The sequence below is a fragment of the Choristoneura fumiferana genome, chromosome 21 (assembly GCF_025370935.1).
Source record: "Choristoneura fumiferana chromosome 21, NRCan_CFum_1, whole genome shotgun sequence".
Lineage (NCBI taxonomy): Eukaryota > Metazoa > Arthropoda > Insecta > Lepidoptera > Tortricidae > Choristoneura > Choristoneura fumiferana.
Genome location: NC_133492.1, coordinates 2090107 through 2113302, shown reverse-complemented (window position 1 = coordinate 2113302; position 23196 = coordinate 2090107). Strand labels below are relative to the sequence as shown.

General features: G+C 40.2%; 1 protein-coding gene across 1 annotated transcript; it reads left to right on the top strand.

Annotated features, from left to right (window-relative positions):
• Positions 1 to 23194, top strand: LOC141439952 (adipokinetic hormone/corazonin-related peptide receptor variant I-like). Its single transcript, XM_074104416.1, has 8 exons — positions 1 to 13; positions 672 to 820; positions 5218 to 5339; positions 13583 to 13688; positions 14930 to 15134; positions 19215 to 19368; positions 21822 to 22012; positions 23094 to 23194. The coding sequence occupies exons 1-8, from the start codon at positions 1 to 3 to the stop codon at positions 23192 to 23194; spliced, it is 1041 nt and encodes a 346-aa protein (XP_073960517.1).
• The last annotated feature ends 2 nt before the right edge of the window (positions 23195 to 23196 follow it).

Sequence of the window (23196 nt, the reverse complement as noted above, 5' to 3'; positions counted from 1 at the left end):
ATGTGTAATGCTAGTAATTATGCATCAATTGTACTAGGTAATTTCACTTTGCATATTCGCATATTTAAACGAAATGCAGAATTTAAATTATTTAACTAAATCTGCATAGGATAGGATGACTTTTTCGTGCGTCTGTCTTTATCTGTCCGTTTATTAGGATTCTTTAACTCAGAAACACGTCGAGGTATCGAGCTGAAATTAATATCCAATACTCCGGTATGCAATAGCATGTCTCTGCTCTATTTTATTTAACTTATTTATACTTAAATCTTAGACATCTGATCCTTATGTCAAATGTAGAGCTATGCTAAGTGAATGTTATGTAATGTAAAACGTTATGCTTTTATACCTATGCATTTTTTTGTTATGCTACTCGTTTATTATGATATTTATGGGTTATTGTATTAACCGGAACATTGACATTAGGTATACAAAAAGTTTTTATACTAAATAAACGACACCCGAGTTATTGATTGGTTCAGTTTGATTCAAGTTATTGATTTACTTTACGGAGGACCATATTTATACAATCCAATACATATATTATTTATTGCACTCTACAAATCAGTACAAAAAATGTATTTATATACTTCTGTGTTATACTTCTTGGACCCGCTGATCAGACTCCAAACTCCAAAAGGTTACTTTTTTCAAGAATTCATAATTAACAGGATATGTTTTGTCATCAGGGGCGTTGGGCAACCTAGCAGTGCTGATGGCCCTGGCGCGGGGCCGGAGAAGACGGTCGCGAGTGGACCTGCTGATGACGCATCTCGCTGTCGCTGACGTCTGTGTCACCTGCGGCGTCATACCGCTGGAGGTAGGACATTAATTACTGTTGCAATACTGATGGCCCTGGTGTAGGGCCGGAGGAGACGGTCGCGAGTGGACCTGCTGATGACGCATCTCGCTGTCGCTGACGTCTGCGTCACCTGCGGCGTCATACCGCTGGAGGTAGGACATTAATTACTGTTGCAATACTGATGGCCCTGGTGTAGGGCCGGAGGAGACGGACGCGAGTGGACCTGCTGATGACGCATCTCGCTGTCGCTGACGTCTGCGTCACCTGCGGCGTCATACCGCTGGAGGTAGGACATTAAATTAATTACGTGTGCAATACTGATGGCCTTGGCGCGGGGCCGGAGGAGACGGACGCGAGTGGACCTGCTCATGACGCATCTCTCTGTCGCTTACGTCTGTGTCACCTGCGGCGTCATACCGCTGGTGGTAGGACATTAATTTAATTACGTTTGCAATACTGATGGCCCTGGCGCGAGATCGAAAAAGAAAGAAGTAAGTTAGACAATAAGTTTTTAGAAAAAAAACATTTTGAATACAAGCTTTTTTTGCTGACTGTACTTTTTGTTGACTGTACATACATCTGTTGCATACCAAATTTCAAGTCGATGCCATTAACCGTTGAAGAGTTCCGTCCTATGGAGACGATCCTGGCCGGACTACCAGGATGTCACTACCAGATTATTGTATTGACACGCAATTTACATAAGAATATAAAATTTCGAATCAATCGAACTATTGTAAGTTGGTCGAATTTAACTTGCAAGATTTGATTACAGACAGACAGACAGACAGACAACGGGACAGGTGAAACTTGTACAAGTATCTCAAAGTTTGTCAATTGTGTTATGTTTCGTTTCTTTTGTATAATAAAGAGTTTACATACATACATGCTTGTAATATTATGAGCCTCAGGGGTTGCGGCAAGCTTCCCAGTCTGTCGCCATTCCTCCCGTACTGGAGTACGAAGGGCTGCAGCCCTTCTCGAACATTCGTGCAGTGGATTGAGTGTAGTTTTAACTTAACCGGCCAACGCATGGGTGACCTGCCACGTGCTCTTGCGCCTTCAACGTTTCCCTAGTAACAGATAAAAAAATACGTCAGATATTTGAGTAAAAGTAATTTTCGGATTTCTTAATAGAAAATCACTCAAATAACTCGGTTTGATGTCCTTTATAACTGCTCTAACACTCATAACTTTTGCGTCGAAGTTTTGATTAGATTCCGGAAGCAGAAATGGTCTTGAGTTGTTTTACTTACCTACTCAAAAGTACACGAGTATTTTTTAAGAAAAAATATATTACTTTATTTAAAAGACAAAACAAGTCGGTCGAGTGTGAACCTTTCTCATGTTTTGAGAGTTCCGTACATACAAATGAGAGTTACGTAATCTTATAATGGCTCAGTAAAATAAAAAGTAGTGAAACAGCTATTTCAACTTTCTTTAGTGCTCGTATTAGGTACTAGCAGTACGAGTGGTTCCTGTAGTTCCTTTTTTTCATACTAATAATTCTCTCCTTTGTACTGCCAAAGGAACTACTTCGAAAGTCTCTTTAAAGGCATGAAAATGGAAATTAGTATTTCTTTTTTCTTTCCTTAGTAGAGCAGACATGCTAATGCAAACCGAAGTATTGGATATTAATTTCAGCTCGATACCTCGACGTGTTTCTGAGTTAAAGGATCTTGATAGACGGATAGATAGATAGACAGACGAATAGGAATGTCATCCTATAAGAGCCCTTTCCCACGGCAACGTCCCGTTTTTTGCGGATTCCGTTTCTGCGGGATACCTTTTGTAGTTACGTGCTGATGTGGTAGGTTTCAGATGAGCATTCGGTTTGTAAGATACCGCAAAAATCCGATCCGTTCGAAATGTGCTGTACAGTTTTGCCACTACAAACCGGACGGCTGGATCCAGTTAAAACTGGCCAAGAGCGTGTCGGACACGCCCAAAATAGGGTTCCGTAGATATTACGAAAAAATTAAGTAATATTTTTCTAAAATTCAAATAATTTTTCAATAGTCCAAGTTTAGGTATATTTTATACCTTAGGCTGCTATTTACTCTTAAACTACTAATAATTCATGTGAGTGAAGTTAGCACCGCCATTTTGGAAATTCGAAAAACAAATGGTTGTGCTAGGTTGTGCTACGGTTGTGCTAGCTTGTGCTGTTATCTAATGTAACCTAACCTAACAAAGAGTACAGTCAGTAAAGCTTGAATTACAGGTAAGTACTTATTTAATTAAAATCTTGTAATATGCATTGAACCCAGAACAACACCCCCCGGGAACAACATAACATTTTTCCAGCTTGTATTATGAAAGGGATCGAAAGGACGACTCATTAAATCAGTATTTAGATCTATATTAACATTTTTTTCCAATTTGAATTTCTTATTAATTCCTCGGAAAACTCGCGGTGATTTTCCCGCTTGAACTTTTTTTTTTATTTTTTTTATTTTTTTTATTTTACTGGATGGCAAACGAGCAAATGGGTCTCCTGATGGTAAGAGATCACCACCGCCCATAAACATCTGCAACGCCAGGGGTATTGCAGACGCGTTGCCAACCTAGAGGCCTAAGATGGTACTTAAAATTGTTTTCGTTGCTTGATTATTTGATGGGAACAAAAGCTTAAAATCAAACAGTAAGTTAATGGCCCTTTCATTTTAAGTGCTACTTTGCATAGTCAAGGTCCAACGTAAGCTGTGAGTGCCGTCACTGTCCTAATACTCGCTATCTTTTTTTTTTAGGGTTCCGTACTTACAACCTATACTTGGTTTGGATAGGTAATTAACTAAATGTAAACAATACAATGTCAATTGGTGTCTTAAATATTAAAATTCCGCCATTAAACTATCTAAACATTGAATTTTTTCTGTATTGAAATACTCTAGTCTAGTTTGTATTATTATGATAAGTAAAATGTTTAAAATCCTTGAATGTACCAAATCTCGCAGCTGAAGTTTGTTTACATTTAGCTAATTACCTAAACGTTTCAAGTATAACTTGAAAAAAAAACCATTGTTATTTCAAAGTTCAATATCTCAAAAACCGCTTAACCAATTTTTGACAAGCATAGCTAACAACCATCGCAAATAAACTCGCTTTTACGTAAAGAAAAACCGTATCGAAATCTTTCCACCCGTTCGAGAGCTACGACGCCATCATGCCACATACAGACATTGGCGTAAATTTATAACACCCCTTTGTGTCAGAGGTTAAAAGCTGCCAGCAACAAACAGACGCTCTCATTTCATTTTATTATCAGACCCTTTGCGTTCGGAATCCTAAAAAGCCCTACTGGATGCCTACCCCATTTGGGAATACAGGCGTGGTGTTTGTGTGTGACGATGACTTTTAGAACCAAACACGTATCTCGATACATCTTGATGTCCACGTCACGTCCCTTCTCCATTACTCGCAAGAGGTCAACAAGGACTTCTTAAATACCTTAACGTCCCTCAAGGCCTTTTAAAGTTACGTCGACGTCGGGTAACGGTACTCCTGTGACAGTAAACTTACATGCTTATATCGTTATATAGGCTACACAGAATACCGTGCCACGCTTATTTCCCGCGCGGTATTCTGTGTGCTCTCTTTCATGTTAGCTCGAATATTACAACCCGCCGCTCTCTAAGCTTTACTTACTTTGGGACGAGGCCGTATTGTCTATCGTGCAGACGCTTGCTATCGCATTCATTATTTCTTCTTTCTGTCTAACGGTGTAAGATGGTGACAGAAAGAGATGGTGAAAGCGATGGCAAGAGCCCGCGCGGTCAATAAGGGCTACAGTTTTCGCGCTCACCAGTTGGCGCCACTGTAGACAAAGGTCATGCCTGAAGTATAGTGGTTAGTTTGTTATTACGGCGTGAAAACAAAGTTTACATTTAAATACCGTACAAAAATATCGAGCATGCCACAGTGTTGCGTAAGACAAAACAGACGTTCATTACCCCGTACCGTAACGCATATTTGCCATAATTAATTTCAGGTACTGCAAAATACTCACCAAATTATTCTAATTAAACTAAAAGCTCACCCAAAAACAGTACCTAACATTTGACATTTCGGAGACCTCTCGCTACACTAGCGCCTCTAGCGGCGTTAGCCCTCATTGGTGTCAAGTGTCCCGTGGTAGGTACTTATTTTTATTCTGCCCGCGTGTTCGTCCGCGTGGAATTCTGTTATCGCGCGCTGTTCCCTCGGGAACTGTGCATTTTCCGGGATAAAAAGTAGCCTATGTCACACTCGAGCCCATAAACTATCTCTATGCCAAAAATCACGTCGATCCGTCGCTCCGTTACGGCGTGAAAGACGGACAAACATACAAACACACGGGCACACACTTTCACATTTATAATATGAGTATGGATTACACACCCCATAAATACATACATTCTGTTTCCGTGGTCCAGATTGGCTGGAAGTTCACGAACGCGTGGCTGGCGGGCAACCTGTGCTGCAAGCTGCTGCTGGTGCTGCGAGCGTTCGGCCTCTACCTCTCCTCTAACGTGCTCGTCTGCATCTCCGTCGACAGGTAATAGCCCTTGTTCCGTCGGATCCTAACCCTTGGAAGCTTTCATCATCATCAGCCGGAAGACGTCTACCGCTGAACAAAGACCTCCCCCTTAGAACTCCACAATAAACAACAACTCACCAGTTGCATCCACCGGCCCACCACCCTCACGATGTCCTTCCACCTAGTGGGAGGAATGCCAACGCTTCGTCTTTCGGTTCGCGGTGCCACTCAAGAACTTTTCTCTCCGAACGGTTATCTGTTCTTCGAGCGAAACTGGAAGTTTTGTATGGAAATAATAATCTAACCTACTTTAAGTTAAAATTTAATTATGTTGGTTATTATTAAATGCTGATTTGGTAACATATTTCGAATACTATTGGTTTTTACGGTTCCGTGACCCAAAAGGAATAAACGAAACCCTTATAGAATCACTCTGCTGTCCGTATGCCTGTCTGTCTGTCAAGACTATTTTTCTCCGGAACCCGTAGAGGTATCAAGCTGAAATTAAGATCAAATACTCAGAGGCGCTACTACGAAACTCGCAAATCGAAGTTCGTATCGCACCGTCCCTCTCACTCGCGTATTAAATGACATAAGCGTCAGCGGGACGGCAACATACGAAGTTCGAGTTTTGCACTTCGTGGTAAAGGGGCCTGGCCCTATATACTACGAAGTGTATGTCATTTAATACGAGAGGGACGGTGTTATACGAACATCGATTTGCGAGTTTAGTAGTAGCGCCCCTGTTCTTCTCAGAACATTGTATTTTGTGGTCACGTCTACTTACGCTACGCCACATTTCTCCTTAAACGACGTCAATCAAGTACGTCCCTCTGATATATTAAATAGTATAAGTGTCAGAGGGACGGAATGACACGAACTTCGATTTTCGAATTTCGGTGTAGCACCTCAAGACGACCGTACTCGTTATTAAAAAAAGCAGCCGACAAAAAACGTTTCCTCCTGGATTATTCCTTGCTTTATCTTTCCCACGGAATCACGTGACTTGAAACATTGAATCTGGTAGTAAAGTTGAAATTCTGGTGTTTTATTTAATTCCCACGGGAATTCTAGAAGACTTGAATAATAGTACATTATTCAACAAGGGACTAAAACAAGCTCGCTCTGCTCGGGTGACGGGTGGCTAAACATTTCGTGTCATTATGGTCGTTTAAACTATTTATTGTTTTTTTTACGCTAGAGTAATGGACATCTGAGGGCCTACTCCGAAGTTCGAAAATCGAAGTTCGTATCGTACCTAACGTCCCTCTCGCTCTCGTATTAAATAGTATAGTATCAAAGGGATCTAACGACACGAAATTCGATTTCCGAATTTCATAGTAGCCCTGCTAAATTTGTTACGTGTTTTTTCTTTTCTTTTATTGTTTTTGAAGTGACGCTTTAAATGCTTGCATATTTAGCCAACAGTTTCAAAATTTAAAACTATTTTTAAACTGATTGGATTATGCATAATAAAATTAATTAATCTTTAATGCCTATTCGTAATTATTCACGAAATTAAATCGTGTTTTTTTTAAATATATTTTTGCACAGTTGTCATTTTGAGGTTATTTCCACGCCCTAAAAATCCTTCATTCACAAACACCGTGATTGGTTGTTTAGGGTTTTCCAACGTAAATAAAAAAAATATTTTAATCCCTAGAGATTAATGAGGATGTTCAGTCCCGATATGCAGAAACTAAAGTAACATTTTAAGAGCATGAGGTAACTACGTGGTGATATTCATCTGCGATTTCATGTCTCCAGACATCATAATCATTTCAGTCTATATACGTCCCGCTGCTGAGAGCGCTTGGGCCATAGTTCCCACGCGGGTCCAGTGCGGATTGGGAACTTCACACACATCATTAAATTATCTCGCAGGTTTCCTCACGATGTTTTTTCTTTCACCGTAAAGCTCGTGATAAATTTGAAATGTAATTTCAAAGATGAATTTCGAAAAACTCTGAGGTTCAAGCCCGGGTTTGAACCCACGTTCCTTTGCTTGAGAGGCGATAGGTAGGCCACCACGGCTTTAATTATCCAGACATAGCGGTCGAGATTTCAGAATTTTACATGCGTACACGCTCGTAGCAACTGAATCGTGGCCCATATGTGTGGAACCTTTTCGAAGAAAAAGTCATAGTGACATGTTGCTTTTTATTTATGTGTTTACTTACTGTAAGAACGTTCTACGGTAGATCAGGAATCAAATGTTTCAACTGTACTGTACATTCCGAAACCGTGGGAACATCGAAATAAAAAGTACCTAGTTTATCGTCTTTTCTTTCAAGCATCAACCAAATTCACACACCAAATTTCAACGAAATCCATCCAGCGGTTTTGGCGTGAAAGTCTAACAACTCACAATCTTCAATAGCTGGCACAGAAATATCGGAGGCTGAGTAATAGTGTCCCGTTTGGCTTTACATTATAACTCAAAAGAAATAGAGGTTCCTTGTAGTCCTATGTTACCCTAAAAACGCTGAAACGAATTTTATTTTCCGTTGGAGGTGCCGCGCGCAATGTAGAATTTGTTTCCAACGTCAGAAGTTGGCCGAAGAGCTATATAGCCAGATCGAAAATACAATCTGGGACATGGATGCACAGAAAAACCAGAAAAAGAGACCAGCACTGCATCCATGTCTCAGTTTGTATTTTCGATATGGTTTCACGGGATACCCGTAGATGTAACAAATTAGGCGTTGAAATAAAAAATACAAAAATACTCCAAAAAACCATTCATAATTTGATTGCTTAGTAGCGACATCTCTTGTCTGGGTGAGCGGTTAGTTCCGAAACAGTGTGACGTCTCTTGACGAAACATAGATGTCGCTAGTGCTGCTGCTTAAGTAGCATAGTAGAAATAAGCAACCTGAGATATGTATGCATAGGAAAAAATCATGTCTAGATTCCTGTCCAGCAGTGGTGTAGGCTTTATAGACCTGGGTTCGATTCCCAGTGCTGGTCTCTTTTTCTGGTGTTTCTGTGCATCCATGTCTCAGTTTGTATTTTCGATATGGTTTCACGGGATACCCGTAAAAGTAACAAATTTGGAGTTGAAATAAAAGAAAGCAAAAAGACTGAAAAACCAATCATACTATATAGCCAGCTCTGCAAATAAGTAGCTATACATTTTAATTTGAACACCGACGGGAACGGATATTGATTCCCTACTTCCTACAGTGCGTTCATTCTAGCATGGTGTGGGTGACTCTTGATGCACATTTCCTTTTACTCCTCAAAGAAAGTTGCTGCGGTCTAAATATATGGAAGTATATTTCAGTTGTAGCCTGAATATATGACTGGCGTAAAATATTTGAACGTATATAACTAGTATGTTATACGAAATAAATTTAAGCTATCAGATTTTTTATAATCAATTAATTAAATTCAAAGCCCAATAAAGTGAAGAAACTTAATATGCATGTAACGTAACACCAGAGACTCTATTAGGGCCTGTACACAAAAGTGCGATGCGTCGCATCGCAAAAACCTACGAGCTAGTACGTCGCGTCGCAAGATCTTGCGAATTCGCATCGCATCGCATCGCAGTGAAACGGAAGGGAGACGCCTTGCCGCACGAAATCGCAACGCAGCAATTCGTGTCGCAACTTTTTGCGTTGCGAATTCGCATCGCATCGCAGTTTTGTGTACCGACCTTAGTGATGGGACCTAATGTACAAGGAGCGGAATTTCTCATAGCAAAAATAAAACTGTAAAGGAATTGAACATTAAGTTTTATCGACTATCGATAAATATTTAATATATAATTTTTTTTTATTTTGATTTTTTGATTTAAGTAATTAATAAAACAGGAAATAGTAGGTACTTTTAAAATAGCGCTTTTTAAGTTAGTTCAAAATCAAAATATAAAGAACATGAGCTGCTTTAAATTATCTTCACGCAGTATATCGTTGAAGAATCTTCATTGTAAATAAGAAAGGGATGTTTTTTAATCAATTTGTCAATCGTTTTTCTTTTCGGATTAACCATTTTAATAACACGGGAATGACTAAGAAAAACTCAATTGACATAAATAAATGTCATAATAGGTATGTGACGTTGACGCGATTTATTTTATTTTAATATGGAGATGAAAGTCGCTTATCAAAGAGGTCAAATGTTACAGAATAATGTTACAAGGCGATAACAAGAAGAGTCGATTCGATAACATCGATAACTGGAATAGTCGATAAAACTTATGTTCAATCCCTTTGATGTTTGATTTTTGCTATGTGAAATTGACAAGATTTCATTTTTTTAACATCTGTTAATTACTACAGGAATCGAAAGAGTTTTGCCTCCTGAACATGGGTAAATATTTATTATAATTGATTTCTCCATATTAAAAAGAATACAAAAAATGAAAAAATATGTCTGAATTTGCCAACACTACCACAGAATAGATATGTTTCCTTTGCCTTTATCACCAGAAAAAGGAGCTGTCATAATTTTGATATTTTCTCTATGCAACGTCTACGTCAGATTTACGTGAGCTTTTTTTTAAGAGACTAGACAAAAGTAATGGATCTATTGTGTCGTAGTTTTGGAGTTATGCCCTTTTAGAATAAGCACATCTTGAAAAAATTGTAATAAATTAATTAATAGTTGTAGCGAAATTTTAAAAATATCAGCGTTTTTCTCTTTCCAAACAGAATACAGAGAACGAATCAAATTATAGTCTTAGAAATATGAAATCTTGTCAATTCTGCTCCTTGCTAATGTATGTTGAATTAGTTAGTACTCATTAATTGGTAAGTAACGAATATTCTCGCAAACTTGAACGGAGTACTTAAATGGCAAATAATATTCCAACCTGGAATTTCACTAATATTCTCATCAAAATTAGCGTAATAATCGGATTAATGATGACATTAATTATGATTAAGATTTTAAATTATTAGTTTTATCGACTCAAGTTTCGACACTTTGACTCTCTAGTCTTGTGACATTGACAGCTGTCACCCGCACCATGCTGCAATGAAAGTACTGTAAAGTCATCGACATAGCTCGAATATGCAAGTAGTGCAGTAGTGTTAGAAGAAAAGATAACCGTTGGGGAAGAAAAGTCCTCGAGTGACCACGAACCAGAAGATGAAGTGTTTGCAGGAATCCCACTAGATAGACCGAGATCGTGAAGCTACAGCAGGTTTACTACGAAACTGGAAACTCGAAGTTCGTGTCGTGTGGTCCCTCTCGCTCTCGTATTAAATAGTATAAGTGTCAGAGGGACCGCACGACAACTTTATTAATTCTTTTTTTTTTCTGTTTAAATAAAAGCCCATTTGTTACCCACCATATTGTTTAATAGATCTGCCAAACATCACACAAGCCGGGGCGTGCAGCAAACCACAGATAGGTAATAACATATGTAGTTAATAATGATATTGTTGGCTGCACTGTAATCTCAACAAACTTCGAGTTTCGAGTTGGCTCTATATGGGGGGGTCTTTGTTTAACATTGGTCTCCTTCAAGTAAAGATGAAGACTAATGCGTAGTAACACTCGGTATTGGTTTTCAGTTTCTGTTACATTTATTTATTTATTATTTATTTATTTATTTGGGAAACAAACAGCATATATGACACAGTTGATTATAAATTAATTTAGATGATACATAAGCCAAAACAGTTTCCACTTATAAAGAAGTTACATTTTATGTATGGAGTGCTTCCAATAAATATTTATTTTTGTTACTAAGCACTAAGTAGCAGCTATCACATCATCATCATCATCATCCAGCCTATATACGTCCCACTGCTGGGCACAGGCCTCCTCTCAGAACAAGAGGGCTTGGGCCATAGTTCCCACGCGGGCCCAGTGCGGATTGGGAACTTCACACACACCATTGAATTGCTTCGCAGGTTTGTGCAGGTTTCCTCACGATGTTTTCCTTCACCGCAAAGTTTTTCGAAATTCATGTGCGGAGCTATCACAACACATCTATATTTCTTGAGTAAAATTGTGACATACCTACGGACGGAGGTACAGGAAAATAATTAAATACATAAAAATGTTTTGTATATATATGTCGGCGGCCGATCGTAAAATCCCCGGGATCACGTAATTCCTAGGCATATCGCGAAATGGCGCCATTTCATGAATTGGCTAAGGGACATACGCCATATCGTTCAAAACTCACCGTTTAACGATTTGCCTAGTGACATTAGGCAGATCATGAAATTCCTAGGCATATCATGAAACGCCGCCATATCGGTTCTAGCACTTCGCCGGCCGCTGACGCGGCACGCTCACTTCGCTCGCTCGGCTCGTGCGTTGTGGTCACAGTCATACTAACCACTCATCGCTTCGCTCGTCGTACCTAAATTTTTATTTTTTTCGGTATATCACGATGTGCCCGGTATAGAGCTAGGAATATCGACGAATGCGTTGCTCTAATCGATCTGCCGTATTGTTTCGCAGGCACATTGTGATATGCCTTGCCAACTTTTAGGCATATCATGAAATGGCGCCATTTCACGATATGCCTAGGTATTTCGTGATTTGGCGAATTTAACGACCGGCCGCCGACATATAGACAAGCGGCGAAGTACAGTCGTCAGCGTGTCACGGGGTGGTGTCCGGGGAAGTTGTTCGGATGAAGGAAGAAGACAGGAATAGGGCAGACAGTGATATTTTTTTAGGATAATAATAAAAGGGCACCTGCGGACAAACAGACGCGGTCTTAAGTATCTAAAAGGTATGCTTTGACACTGCATCAACAATTATAAAAATACATAGTTAATCAACTTACGTTTCCGTGCCCAGTTCTTTATTTATATAAATCAATGGCACTGAAGTCCAGTAGTATTACGATCTAATGATCTTATGAACTTCACAAATGCACATCCACAGTACAATTATAAAAGCTTTCTTCGTATAGGAGTAGTAAATTGGCGACCGGATGGCTAAGTGGTTAGAGAACCTGACTACGAAGCTTGAGGTCCTGGGTTCGAATCCCGGCCGGGGCAGATATTTGTGTGAATAACACGAATGTTTGTTCTCGGGTCTTGGATGTTTAATATGTATATAAGTATGTATTTATCTATATAAGTATGTTTATCCGTTGCCTAGTATCCATAGTACAAGCTTTGCTTAGTTTGGGACTAGGTCAATTGGTGTCAAAGTGTCCCATAAAAAAAAAATTATGAGTTTATTATGGAGTTTTAAGAGATTTATAGGATCTAGGATAAAAGAAAGGTAAGTGTTCAGCTCGGAGGCTCTGAATAGAATGGCTACTTGACGTAAATTGAACAGGTGTGGAATTTAGAAAAGGCAATTTGAATTTAAATGTCATTTTTTCGAATATGTGCTAAACCAGACAGTACAAAGAGTTAGGATGAAACGAGCTGTATGAAACCTCGTTACAAGCGTAAAAGCAATATTGTTCACAGCCCACGTTATTGCAGGTGCCGCGTTTATCGCCACGATTCCGCACGTTAACTTCGGAAGCAGTATAATTTTGTTGGATTAACTGGCGCGTAACACATTATGTAACATTGTTGTTTATGTTTTCACGTTCTGCGGGAAATATAGTACATTGTGTCTTAAGGGCGGTAAATAAGGAATTACGAACGAGTCTATTAATGAGTCGGCTTTAATGAGTCGATGTTCGTAATTCTAGTACCGCCCGTGCGAGATACAATGTTTTTCATCACATTTGCGATTAAAATTGTAAAAGAACAACTCATATTTTTTCAAAAATTGCCGATACCGCTCGCTGCGCTCTTAGCAGCGCCAGCTCCCCTTGCCCCCCCCCCCTCCCCCTCCGCAGCATGTGCATGGCGTGCGTGTGCAGCGCGCACACGGAGCAGCAGCACACCATGCAGCAACAAAGTCATTTACCGACCTTGGGCTTCATGACATGAAAATTAGTACAGGCAATGACTCATTTACCGACCACAGGTTTCAAGACAAGCACATTAAGGTCGAGGGTGTTACGACACTGTTTACGAGCAAGTGTGATGAAAATTATCTTAAAACGAATGCTGAACTTCCTGATCGGATCTTGCTGATTCGTTGAGAGAGATAGCTGCCGTTCCTTTTGATGAAAGGGACTGAGTTTATTAATGTTAAATCCATTTAGTTCGGGCAACTTAGCTCATCCAATGAATACAGACAGATATGGCGAAACTAAGGGTTGCGTTTTTGCCATTTTGGCTATCAACTTCAACGGTCTTCAACGTCAATTTTTGAGAAAAGTGAAAAGATAAAATATGTTGCACCTAAGTATGTAAACATGATAGTTTTGTTTGCAGATTCTTCGCAGTGCTGTATCCACTGCGCCTGCCGGCTGCCAGGAGACGCAGCAAGCAGATGCTGTACAGCGCCTGGGCTGTTGCCCTCGCGTGTAGCCTGCCTCAGGTCAGTCACTACGTGTAGGATCCACGCCACTGTTTGTATGAAGGCCTTCGCTAGCTGGCGCGGGTGCACAGAGCGAGCGCACGCCTGCGGGCATAGTAAAAGAGGAGAAGTATGCACACTCCGACCCTTTAGGAGACAACTGCCTACTCCGGCGCGGATGCTTAGCATTGTCAATGTCTATTTTAGATTAATTACCTACCGGCAAATAATTTTAGTACGAAATTTAACTTAAAATTTTCTTATGTATGTCTGTTTCTAGACAAACAAGATTCTATGCCGCTATATTATTGTTATTATACTAAATTTAAAAATATTATTTATAAATTCGCCGGAGTGGTGATAGCGATTGTGTACATACTACTCATGTGTACCTACACATAATACTACTTATAACTATATTGTTTATAGGTAGGTAGGTAGGTATCTATTATTTTTTCATGTGTCCCTGCATGATACTATTACACTACACACTAATTTACAACTATACCTAATACAAAAAAAAACGTAAGTACATACGAGTATGCGAACGTAAAAGGTGAGCGCAAGACGAGCGAGCTAACATCAAAACGTACGGTGCCGATGGTAGCGCAGCCATGACTAAAGAAAACTTAATCCTCCATTATCAGCGAGTGCGTGCGGCGGAAGCGGCCGCCACACATTTAAACCGCGCGGTGTACTTCTGTTTATAGTGAACCTACTTCTCTTTTACTATGCCTGCGGGCACGGGTAGGCAAAATCAGTCGCACACGACGCGCGCAGTTAGCGCTACTCAATCTATTTTTCAAATAGTGTCGTTCACCCGATCCGTGCAAACCACGTCAGCTAGTGTAGTCTCCAAGCCCTCTCATTTTGAGAGGAGGCCTGTGCCCAGCAGTGGGACGTAAATAGGCTGGGATGATGGATGATTTTTGAGCACGGATCGTAAAATTCTCGAATGAATACTGCGGATCGGCAAGCGCAGCGTAGAATGTTCACCATGAGGCCACGGGTTCACGGTGGATGCAGGCCGTTTCCAACTGAAGCAACTGAAAGTCAGTAAGGCAGGCCTATGTCGAAGAGTGGAAGTCCTACGGCTGATGATGATGATTTTTGTCAATTTCACGACCCCATGGTGAGATGTCATGAGAGTTGTTGACGCCAGGACATGTCCCTTAGTCCTTAAGACGACTCGATCCAAAAACAAAACAAAATCCAAATTCTTCAAAGTAAACAACCTAACTATATGATTAATTTTCTTTCAGAGCTTAGTATTCAGCGTTAAACAGCACCCTGTCGTCCCCGGATTCTCGCAGTGCGTCTCCTTCGACGCCTTCAGTTCCCCGCAGCAAGAGGTTGCCTACAACGTATTCTGTCTGTCCGCCATGTACTTCCTACCGCTGGCCATCATCACGGCTTGTTATCTCTGCATCTTCTGCGAGATTCGTCGCAACAGCCGTGAGATCGACGGTAATGTTACTTTGTTATTTGTCATTTTTTTCTCTATCACTATTATCCATGTATAATTTATCTCTCTATTAAGTATAGTGCAAATTAAGTATTAATCTTCTGTGAGATTCACTGCTAGAGTCGTGAAATTAGCAGCAATTTTAGGCTAACCAATATCATCTTCATTTTGCAATTCTGCAACAAATTAATGTCTGTGTGCTACTACTACTATGATGTAGAGTTTGATATCTGTATCTTCTGTGAGATTCACTGCAACAGTTGTGAGATTGGTAGTAACATTAATTTTTTCAACATCATTGTCATGTTTATTGCCACTGTTATCACAAATATCAACTTTTTCGGTAAACAACGTATATTTTCTGCCACTGATCACACCATTTTTACGCCTTGTTTTAAACATAATATGTAAGTTTTGCAATTAATATTCATAAGTATGCTTGCACTGTTGTTTTTCGGCGTGGAGAGTAAGACAGCCGGTGAAATAACTGACACTTGAGGTATTCCATCTTAGGCCTCTAGGTTGGCAACGCATCTGCAATACCCTGGTGTTGCAGTTGTCTATGGGCGGTGGTGATCTCTTACCATCAGGAGACCCACTTGCTCGTTTGCCATCCAGTCGAATAAAAAAAAAAGTGTTTATTACTTGTGAAAATATGATTGATCCAATGCGTGTTCAGAAATTACCAGTACCTCGCGATCGTAATTATTGTTTCAGTAACTCAATTATATATGATTTGAAGTTGTTTGTTAGTCCAGGCAAAGTTTGCTGGGCTTGCCCACGTCCTAACTGTTCTCTCGGGATCAGAATCATCATCCCAGCCTATATACGTCCCACTGCAGGGCATAGGCCTCCTCTCGGAATGAGAGGGCTTGGGCAGTAGTTCCCACGCCGGCCCAGTGCGGATTGGGAACTTCACACACACCGTTGAATTGCTTCGCAGGTTTGTTGAGCACGTTTCCTCACGATGCTTTCCTTCACCGTAAAGCTCGGGGTAAATTTCAAATGTAGTGTTAGTTTCAAGTGTAGTGGGCAGGGGGGGGGGATCAGAATATATGAACATAAAGTTCAGAAGTCTCAAACACTAATGTCTAAGTACACATTATACATGTTTTGCACGGGCGTTATTCAAGAGAAACTTTTAAACCACGATGTAATTTCTGGAAAACCTACGGAAATTATGTAACCCCGGAATAAAGATATAATATTCTGGTTGTGACTCTTTTACACTAAAAATCAGCGCTGTGGCTCATCATGGCATCACGCTGAGTGTGGCCCTTAGTATTTTATTTTCTCCAACTTGCTCGGAAATGTTCTCATTAATGTTGGAAAAATCGACCGGGAAGTCCATCGTTATATGCGTGGATGCGATAATAAATTTAAAAAAACCGGCCAAGAGCGTGTCGGACACGCCCGAGATAGGGTTCCGTAGTCATTACGAAAACAGTCAAGTAATATTGTGTGCGTTATAACACAATTAAAACACTTTACTACACGGGTTAACTGTCAGAGCTAATTAATGAATTTCTACAAAACATTAAAAGCCTAAACAAGACCCTATCTTCAGTTCTTCTGTTTTATCAAAGTACATTCTTTTCCTTGATTTAATTTTGATAAGTTCTGTGTTAGGATTCACTTACTTTGTGAGGAAATTTGTGCAAAAATTTAGTTCGCTCGGAAAAGGAACAATCAGCGTGCAAATTGCTCCTGGAAGTTTAACATAACTTAAACTGTTTTATTTTGTTGTGTTTGTTTAAAATTTTCAGGTGCGGCTTCTTTGACTGAACTCGCTCGCCGCGTTTGTTTTAAGCGAATATAAAGACAAAAACTTTTTGGGTTGCGATTAATTTACGACAATCTTGTAATACACAACCCGATAATTTGTGTACTGTGTTCAAAATACGTAAGCACATATATTAAGCAGGACGAAGCCTATAATAGCGGAAAGTCAACTCGCTAAGAGTTGATGAGTACCTTAAGTATCATAATTGATACGTCTGAATAGCGACTGTCGCTTAATAATCGCAAACTGTATGACGGGCGTTGCTTCGCTTGTCATAGCGCACTGAGTTTCGTGGTACCATCAGACAAATAAGTGGTCTATCAATTTTTAAACAAGTTCTTATCTTCTTCTTCTTCTCTTTTAAAATATGGCTGTTCTGTCCTAATTAATAGGACAATTTCGCCAGTGTCGAGGCAAACTCTCTTTGAGAGGCTCGTTGTACGGTGATTGTAGTTTTTGCAACTTGATAGTAAAATTCCAGAAACCACGCGGAGACCACTTGCGCATTAAAAAATGTTAGACACGAGAGCAATATAGAATTTTGGGATCACTGTTCACTGTTAAGGTAAATCGCCGCATAAAACACTATCAAAATTATACTTCAACTAGCCAAAGAAACAGAAATAGCAAAATTAGATATTGTCTACATCCGCCATGTTCGAATGCTACAAATCAAATCCCAAGTTCTTATCAAATGTATATGTTGCTAAAGTCAAACTTTCAACTTGACAGACACGTCTATTGGCATTATTGTTTTATGACATGCAAACAATTATCAACTTTTAGGGTAGTAGAACACATATTCGGCTGATGGTACCAGGTATTCAGTTCTTGTCAAACCCTTTGCCGTCCCGTCGAGCAGCGGACGAAATCTTGTCCTTCTTAAATCTAGTAGGTATTTTTTTTATTCGAGTGGATGGCAAACGAGCAAGTGAGACTTCTGATGGTAAGAGATCACCACCGCCCATAGACATCTGCAACACCAGGGGGATTGCAGATTTCGGCATACTTTGCTCAAAATAACGTTAACACTGCTGGTAACTAGTTTTACTATCAATGTTATTTTTGTATGTTTGCTGTTCATTTTGGCCTTGAATAACCCTAAATTACGGGCCTATTAAACCCGTGCAAATTACATTGTCGCTTAGGGCAGTAAAGGAGTTATTTGGTCGACTAAATCTACGCCTAAAACGCCTACTCTGAAACCAGCAAATGGGCAGTCAAATGAGAGGTTTGCCGGCGACGAGGTCACGGGGAACTTTGTAAAATTTTATACAACACCAGTTCAGTCTCGAGTTGTAACAAAGTTTAACAAGTTCAGGCTTCGCATTTAAGTCTCCTTCATAATTTATAAATTTTATGTCGAAAAAGTTGCTTAATTGTTGTTATACAAGCGTGTATAATGATCGGTCCTAAATTTTTTTTTTCAATGGCCTCTCTTACACACCCCTATAGGAACAAAAATATAGTCCAATTAAGGTTATTTATTTATTTTTACAATAGATTTTTTTTGCAGGTGGTAGGACCTTGTGCAAGGTCCGCCCGGATTGCTACCACCATCTTGCCCGCTAATCCTGCCGTGAAGCAGCAGTGCTTGCACTGTTGTGATTCGTCGTGGAGAGTAAGACAGCCGGTGAAATTACTGGCACGTGAGGTATCCCATCTTAGGCCTCCAGGTTGGCAACGCGTCTGCAATACCCCTGGTGTTGCAGATGTTTATGGGCGGTAGTGATCTCTTACCATCAGGAGACCCACTTGCTCGTTTTCCATCCATTCGAATAAAAAAAAGATATAAATCCTTTATAAACCAGCTGTAGACCTCGAGACTTTTTCAAAATGGCTTTAATATGTAATTTTGTACACTTTAAACCCCATTAGCAAAAACTAAATCGACAAAAAAAACTTATTAAGTACCTTACTTCATCGACGAACTTTACGACACGAGCTTTGCGGTGAAGGAAAACATCGTGAGGAAACCTGCACTAACCTGCGAAGCAATTCAATGGTGCGTGTGAAGTTCCCAATCCGCACTGGGCCCGCGTGGGAACTATGGCCCAGGCCCTCTTGTTCTGAGAGGAGGCCTGTGCCCAGCAGTGGGACGTATATAGGCTGGGATGATGATGATGATGATGACCTTACTTCATCAATATTCTGTACAAATTGCATATGTTGATGATGATTGTTTGATTGTTGTGAGCCGCGACTTTACGGTGGACGCACGCCACTTCCAACCGAAGCTGGAGGTCTATGGGGGAGGCCTTTGTCCTATCTATGTCCAACAGTGATGATTGTGGGACAGGTAAATGCAGACGCAAAGACGTGCACCAAATCCGCCTCCGGCGCTCGGACCGGCGGCTCCTCGAGCGCGCGCGCCGCCGGACCCTCCGGATGACCGTCACCATCGTCAGTGTGTTCGCGCTCTGCTGGCTGCCCTACGCCACCATGGCTATGTGGTGAGTCCGTGGTGGTCCCGAGTATTCTCATATATATGTATGTTCATTTTCTAACTGTTGCCCGCGACTCCGTTCACGTAGAATCCGTTTATTGCTATCCCGCGGAACTATGCAATTTTCCGGGAAAAAAACTATTCTATGTCCTTCCCCGGGACTTGTACTATCTGTATATCGAATTTCACCTAAATCGGTTTATTGGTTAAGACGTGAAGTGGTAGGTAACAAACAAACATACAGACTTACAATCTTTAGCAATTATAATGAATATCAGTGAGATTAACTTTGCTATTTTTCATATAATAATTTAAATACAATATAAAAAAAATCCTATTTTGTTAAAAATAGAAACGTCTTCCTTTAAAATACCTAAAGAGGCAGAGGTAAAGAACATTCTGCAAAAAGGGAACGTTTATAATATTGATGACACATGAAATATTCTGTAGATTATTTATAGCTATTAGTCGCCAGTTTGGATCAAAATGTGATGACCTTTTATCATATCCAAATAGTATTAACTTTCACAACTAAAGCACTGCACCAAATGATGAAATTTGGAATTGAAAAAGGCTTGCGATTTATAGCAGAAACTACGAGTAGAATATTTTTAAACAGGGAATGAGTCCACAAAACACAGTTATTAAAATGTGTATAAATATAAATCGAATTAATATTATATAGAAAATTACGTATAATATTGTGTTATTTTGTAAGTAGGTACATTACGTATTAATCTACTTATAAAGTAAACAAAATCATGACTTCATCTTTTTACTTCTTTTATTCATCATCATCATCATCATCATCATTATTACGAATTCACAAAAAATGTTTAGAACCTCTTCTTCAGTGACCTTCTAGAGTCCAAAGTTATCCTGAATGGACTGTAATTAACAGAAAAAAATATCAGATTTTTTAAGTAGCATCAATTAATTTAAAAAAAGTAAAGATTTTTCTTTACCGACAAATTACGATAGTCCGGTCGGTTACGGGTTGTTCAAAAAACTTTAAAAAATAATTTGACAGGTGATACTAATACCGACATGGAAATACCGACCTTGTCATCAGCAAGCTCATATCAGTTTCTATGGGCGTGTACATGAAAAACAGGGTCGGTATTTCCATGTTAGTATTATCCGGACCGGTAAAGAGTGTCTCCTGTCAAAACAAAGGAGTCAAAGGCACATTTTTTATTTTTTGTTATGGAACAACCCGTAACCAACCGGACTATCGTAATTTGGTGGTAAAGAAAGCTCTGTCATTTCTTAAAATTAATTGATGCTCACTAAAAATCTGATATTTTTATTTGTTAATTAGGAAGGTTATTCCTATTGATAAAAAAAGTTTCAAACGTTTCTAAAATTTCCATCCATTCCCCATTGGTGTCAAGTGTCCCATGGTATTTATTTATTTAATCTCTTTCTTTCACAATTCACGAATGACTTCCATCTCTTTTTTAACCTAAATAAAGAAAGAGATGGAATATGTGCGTGACGTAATAATAAAGATCTAATTTCTTGTTTCAAACGGATGTTCGGCGTTCAACCTCCAGTGTTGTATATAAGCTCCTTGGTCACGACGTGCATCTAGATGGCCGGGCCGAAACCTGAAAAAAAGTGTCATTGACGTAACTCAATTATCTTTGACTCCGTGGTTAATCGAAAAATAAAAAAAATACTTTCCACCCTAGAGATGAAAACGCAATTTTCCACCCGGCTATCTACCCATGAAAATTAAACTTTCCGAACAGGAGATGAAAATATTCTTTGTATTGAAAAGTATGAGACTATACTATGCCCATTAGCACGATTCCTAACCAACCGTCGCCGTCGCGTATCATATATGCGCTTGACATTCCGTTCTTGACACTTTCCTATTACGGTCATGGCACGATACGATGTAGTGGGTAGAGACCTTTAGAGCTAATAACCAAACAATATAAATTAATGATATTTGCCTACGAATGGATTAGATGCATATACGGCAACACTTGATCAGTTTATCCGGGCGAAAATGTAACCTTGACGTGGATTAAGGCTGGAAACAGTGCTCGACCGACGGCACGTCCTGACCGTACGTCCTGACCGTCAGCGCTGACCGTCGGTTGCGAAAATTCATTCAGTGCTACGCTGACGGCGAACTGCGACGCGTGTGTACAGTTCAGAGGTCGGTCGCTCCGTCAGCGAAGCACTGAACGCATCCATATAATCTCATAGGTCGACCAACGCCGCGCGACCAACGAGCCGGACCATATTATACTGTAGTCTTTGAGCCGGACCGACGGATCGACCGACCGTACGCGCGCACCAAATCACGCGCGTACCCGCAGCGTAGCTGTGTGCGCATACATAGACTTGCAAATATAGATATAGCTACGCTGACCGTCCGTGACCGTGGCGTAAGCGCTGGCCGTCGGTCGAGCACTGTTTCCAGCCTAAAAAGGGTATATTCTCCAGGTATATGATAGATCGCGACTCCGCCCGGCGGGTGTCCGGCCGCGTCCAGGGGCTGCTGTTCGCGATGGCCGTCTCCAACTCTTGCATGAACCCGCTGGTGTACGGCTCCTACTGCCTGGACCTCCGCGGTGCTGCCAGGAGACTCTGCAAACGCGCCTGCTGCGTGGCTGATGCTGCTTCTTATACTATAGGTACGTGTATTGTACGTTACTATTATCTATATAATATATGAAGGTATTGACTGAAAAACAGCGCTGCAGTAGGCCCACATATACTTACTGCAGCATAGTACTGAGCCCTTTACGACATCGGTTGCGCGGTGCTTCGGGCAGTTCTGTATCGGATGCCAACTAGGATCCACATAATATTTGACGACCAGATGGCTAAGTGGTTAGAGAACTTGACTAAGTACGAAGCTTGAGGTCTCGGATTCGATCCCCGGCCGGGGCAGATATTTGTATGAATAATAGCGACACAGTTGTATAGCTACCCATTTAGCGATATCTTTATAGGTTAGCTATACCGACGGGCTCGCCAGTAGTCTCTCGCCCATAGGACAGTGTACTCGTCCTTTTGGGAATAAATAATAGTTAACAGTATTCTTGGTTTGTACTCAGTGACTCTCCCCAAATTGATATAGCTCAAAGAACACTAAAATAAGAATGTTTGTTCTCGGGTCTTGGTTGTTTAATATGTTTTATGTATGTATTTATCTATATAAGTATGTTTATCCGTTGCCTATAGTAAACAGTACAAGCTTTGCTTATTGGGACTAGGTCAATAGGTCAATTGGTGTCGGCCGAAACAGGAAAATTCCGTAAATATCTGGCAAACAACTACATACGAGTATTTACGGCTTTTGCTGTTGAAACTCTTGGTCCGTGGGGGGAAGTAATAGAAGAATAGAAGCTTGTCCGTTCCACAGGTGACTATAGGGCTGGCTCTTTCCTCGGTCAACGTATTGGCATTGCCATACAACGAGGAAACGCAGACAGCCTTATGGGCACCCTGCCCAATAGCAACGACTTGGGTGATAAATTTGTAAATAGATTTTTAGGATTAGAGTAAGTTAGTTTTAGTTCTATTTGTGTTTCTATTTTTTAACTGTTGTATGTATTGTGTGTTATTTATTAAATAAACCTCACAGGATTTATGAAAGCCAGATTAAATGATTTATGAGCGAATAAATACGAGGGTAAAAGCAACGATGATCATATTTCCAGTTATTTGATTGTAGCGTGGAACAAGAACTTAATTCTATTCATGTTCCAGGAAATTCGCGGTCCACCTCGACGAAGAGAAACATTAATCTGGAGACGCCGCTCGTGATAAAGGTAGATATAATCAGCTGGAAGACGTCCACTGCTGAATAAAG

Excerpts from the sequence above, each read along its gene's own strand:
- LOC141439952 (XM_074104416.1), top strand. Across the intron at positions 821-5,217 it reads GCGGCGTCATACCGCTGGAG|ATTGGCTGGAAGTTCACGAA; the intron begins GTAGGACATTAA and ends TCCGTGGTCCAG. Across the intron at positions 15,135-19,214 it reads CAACAGCCGTGAGATCGACG|GTAAATGCAGACGCAAAGAC; the intron begins GTAATGTTACTT and ends ATTGTGGGACAG.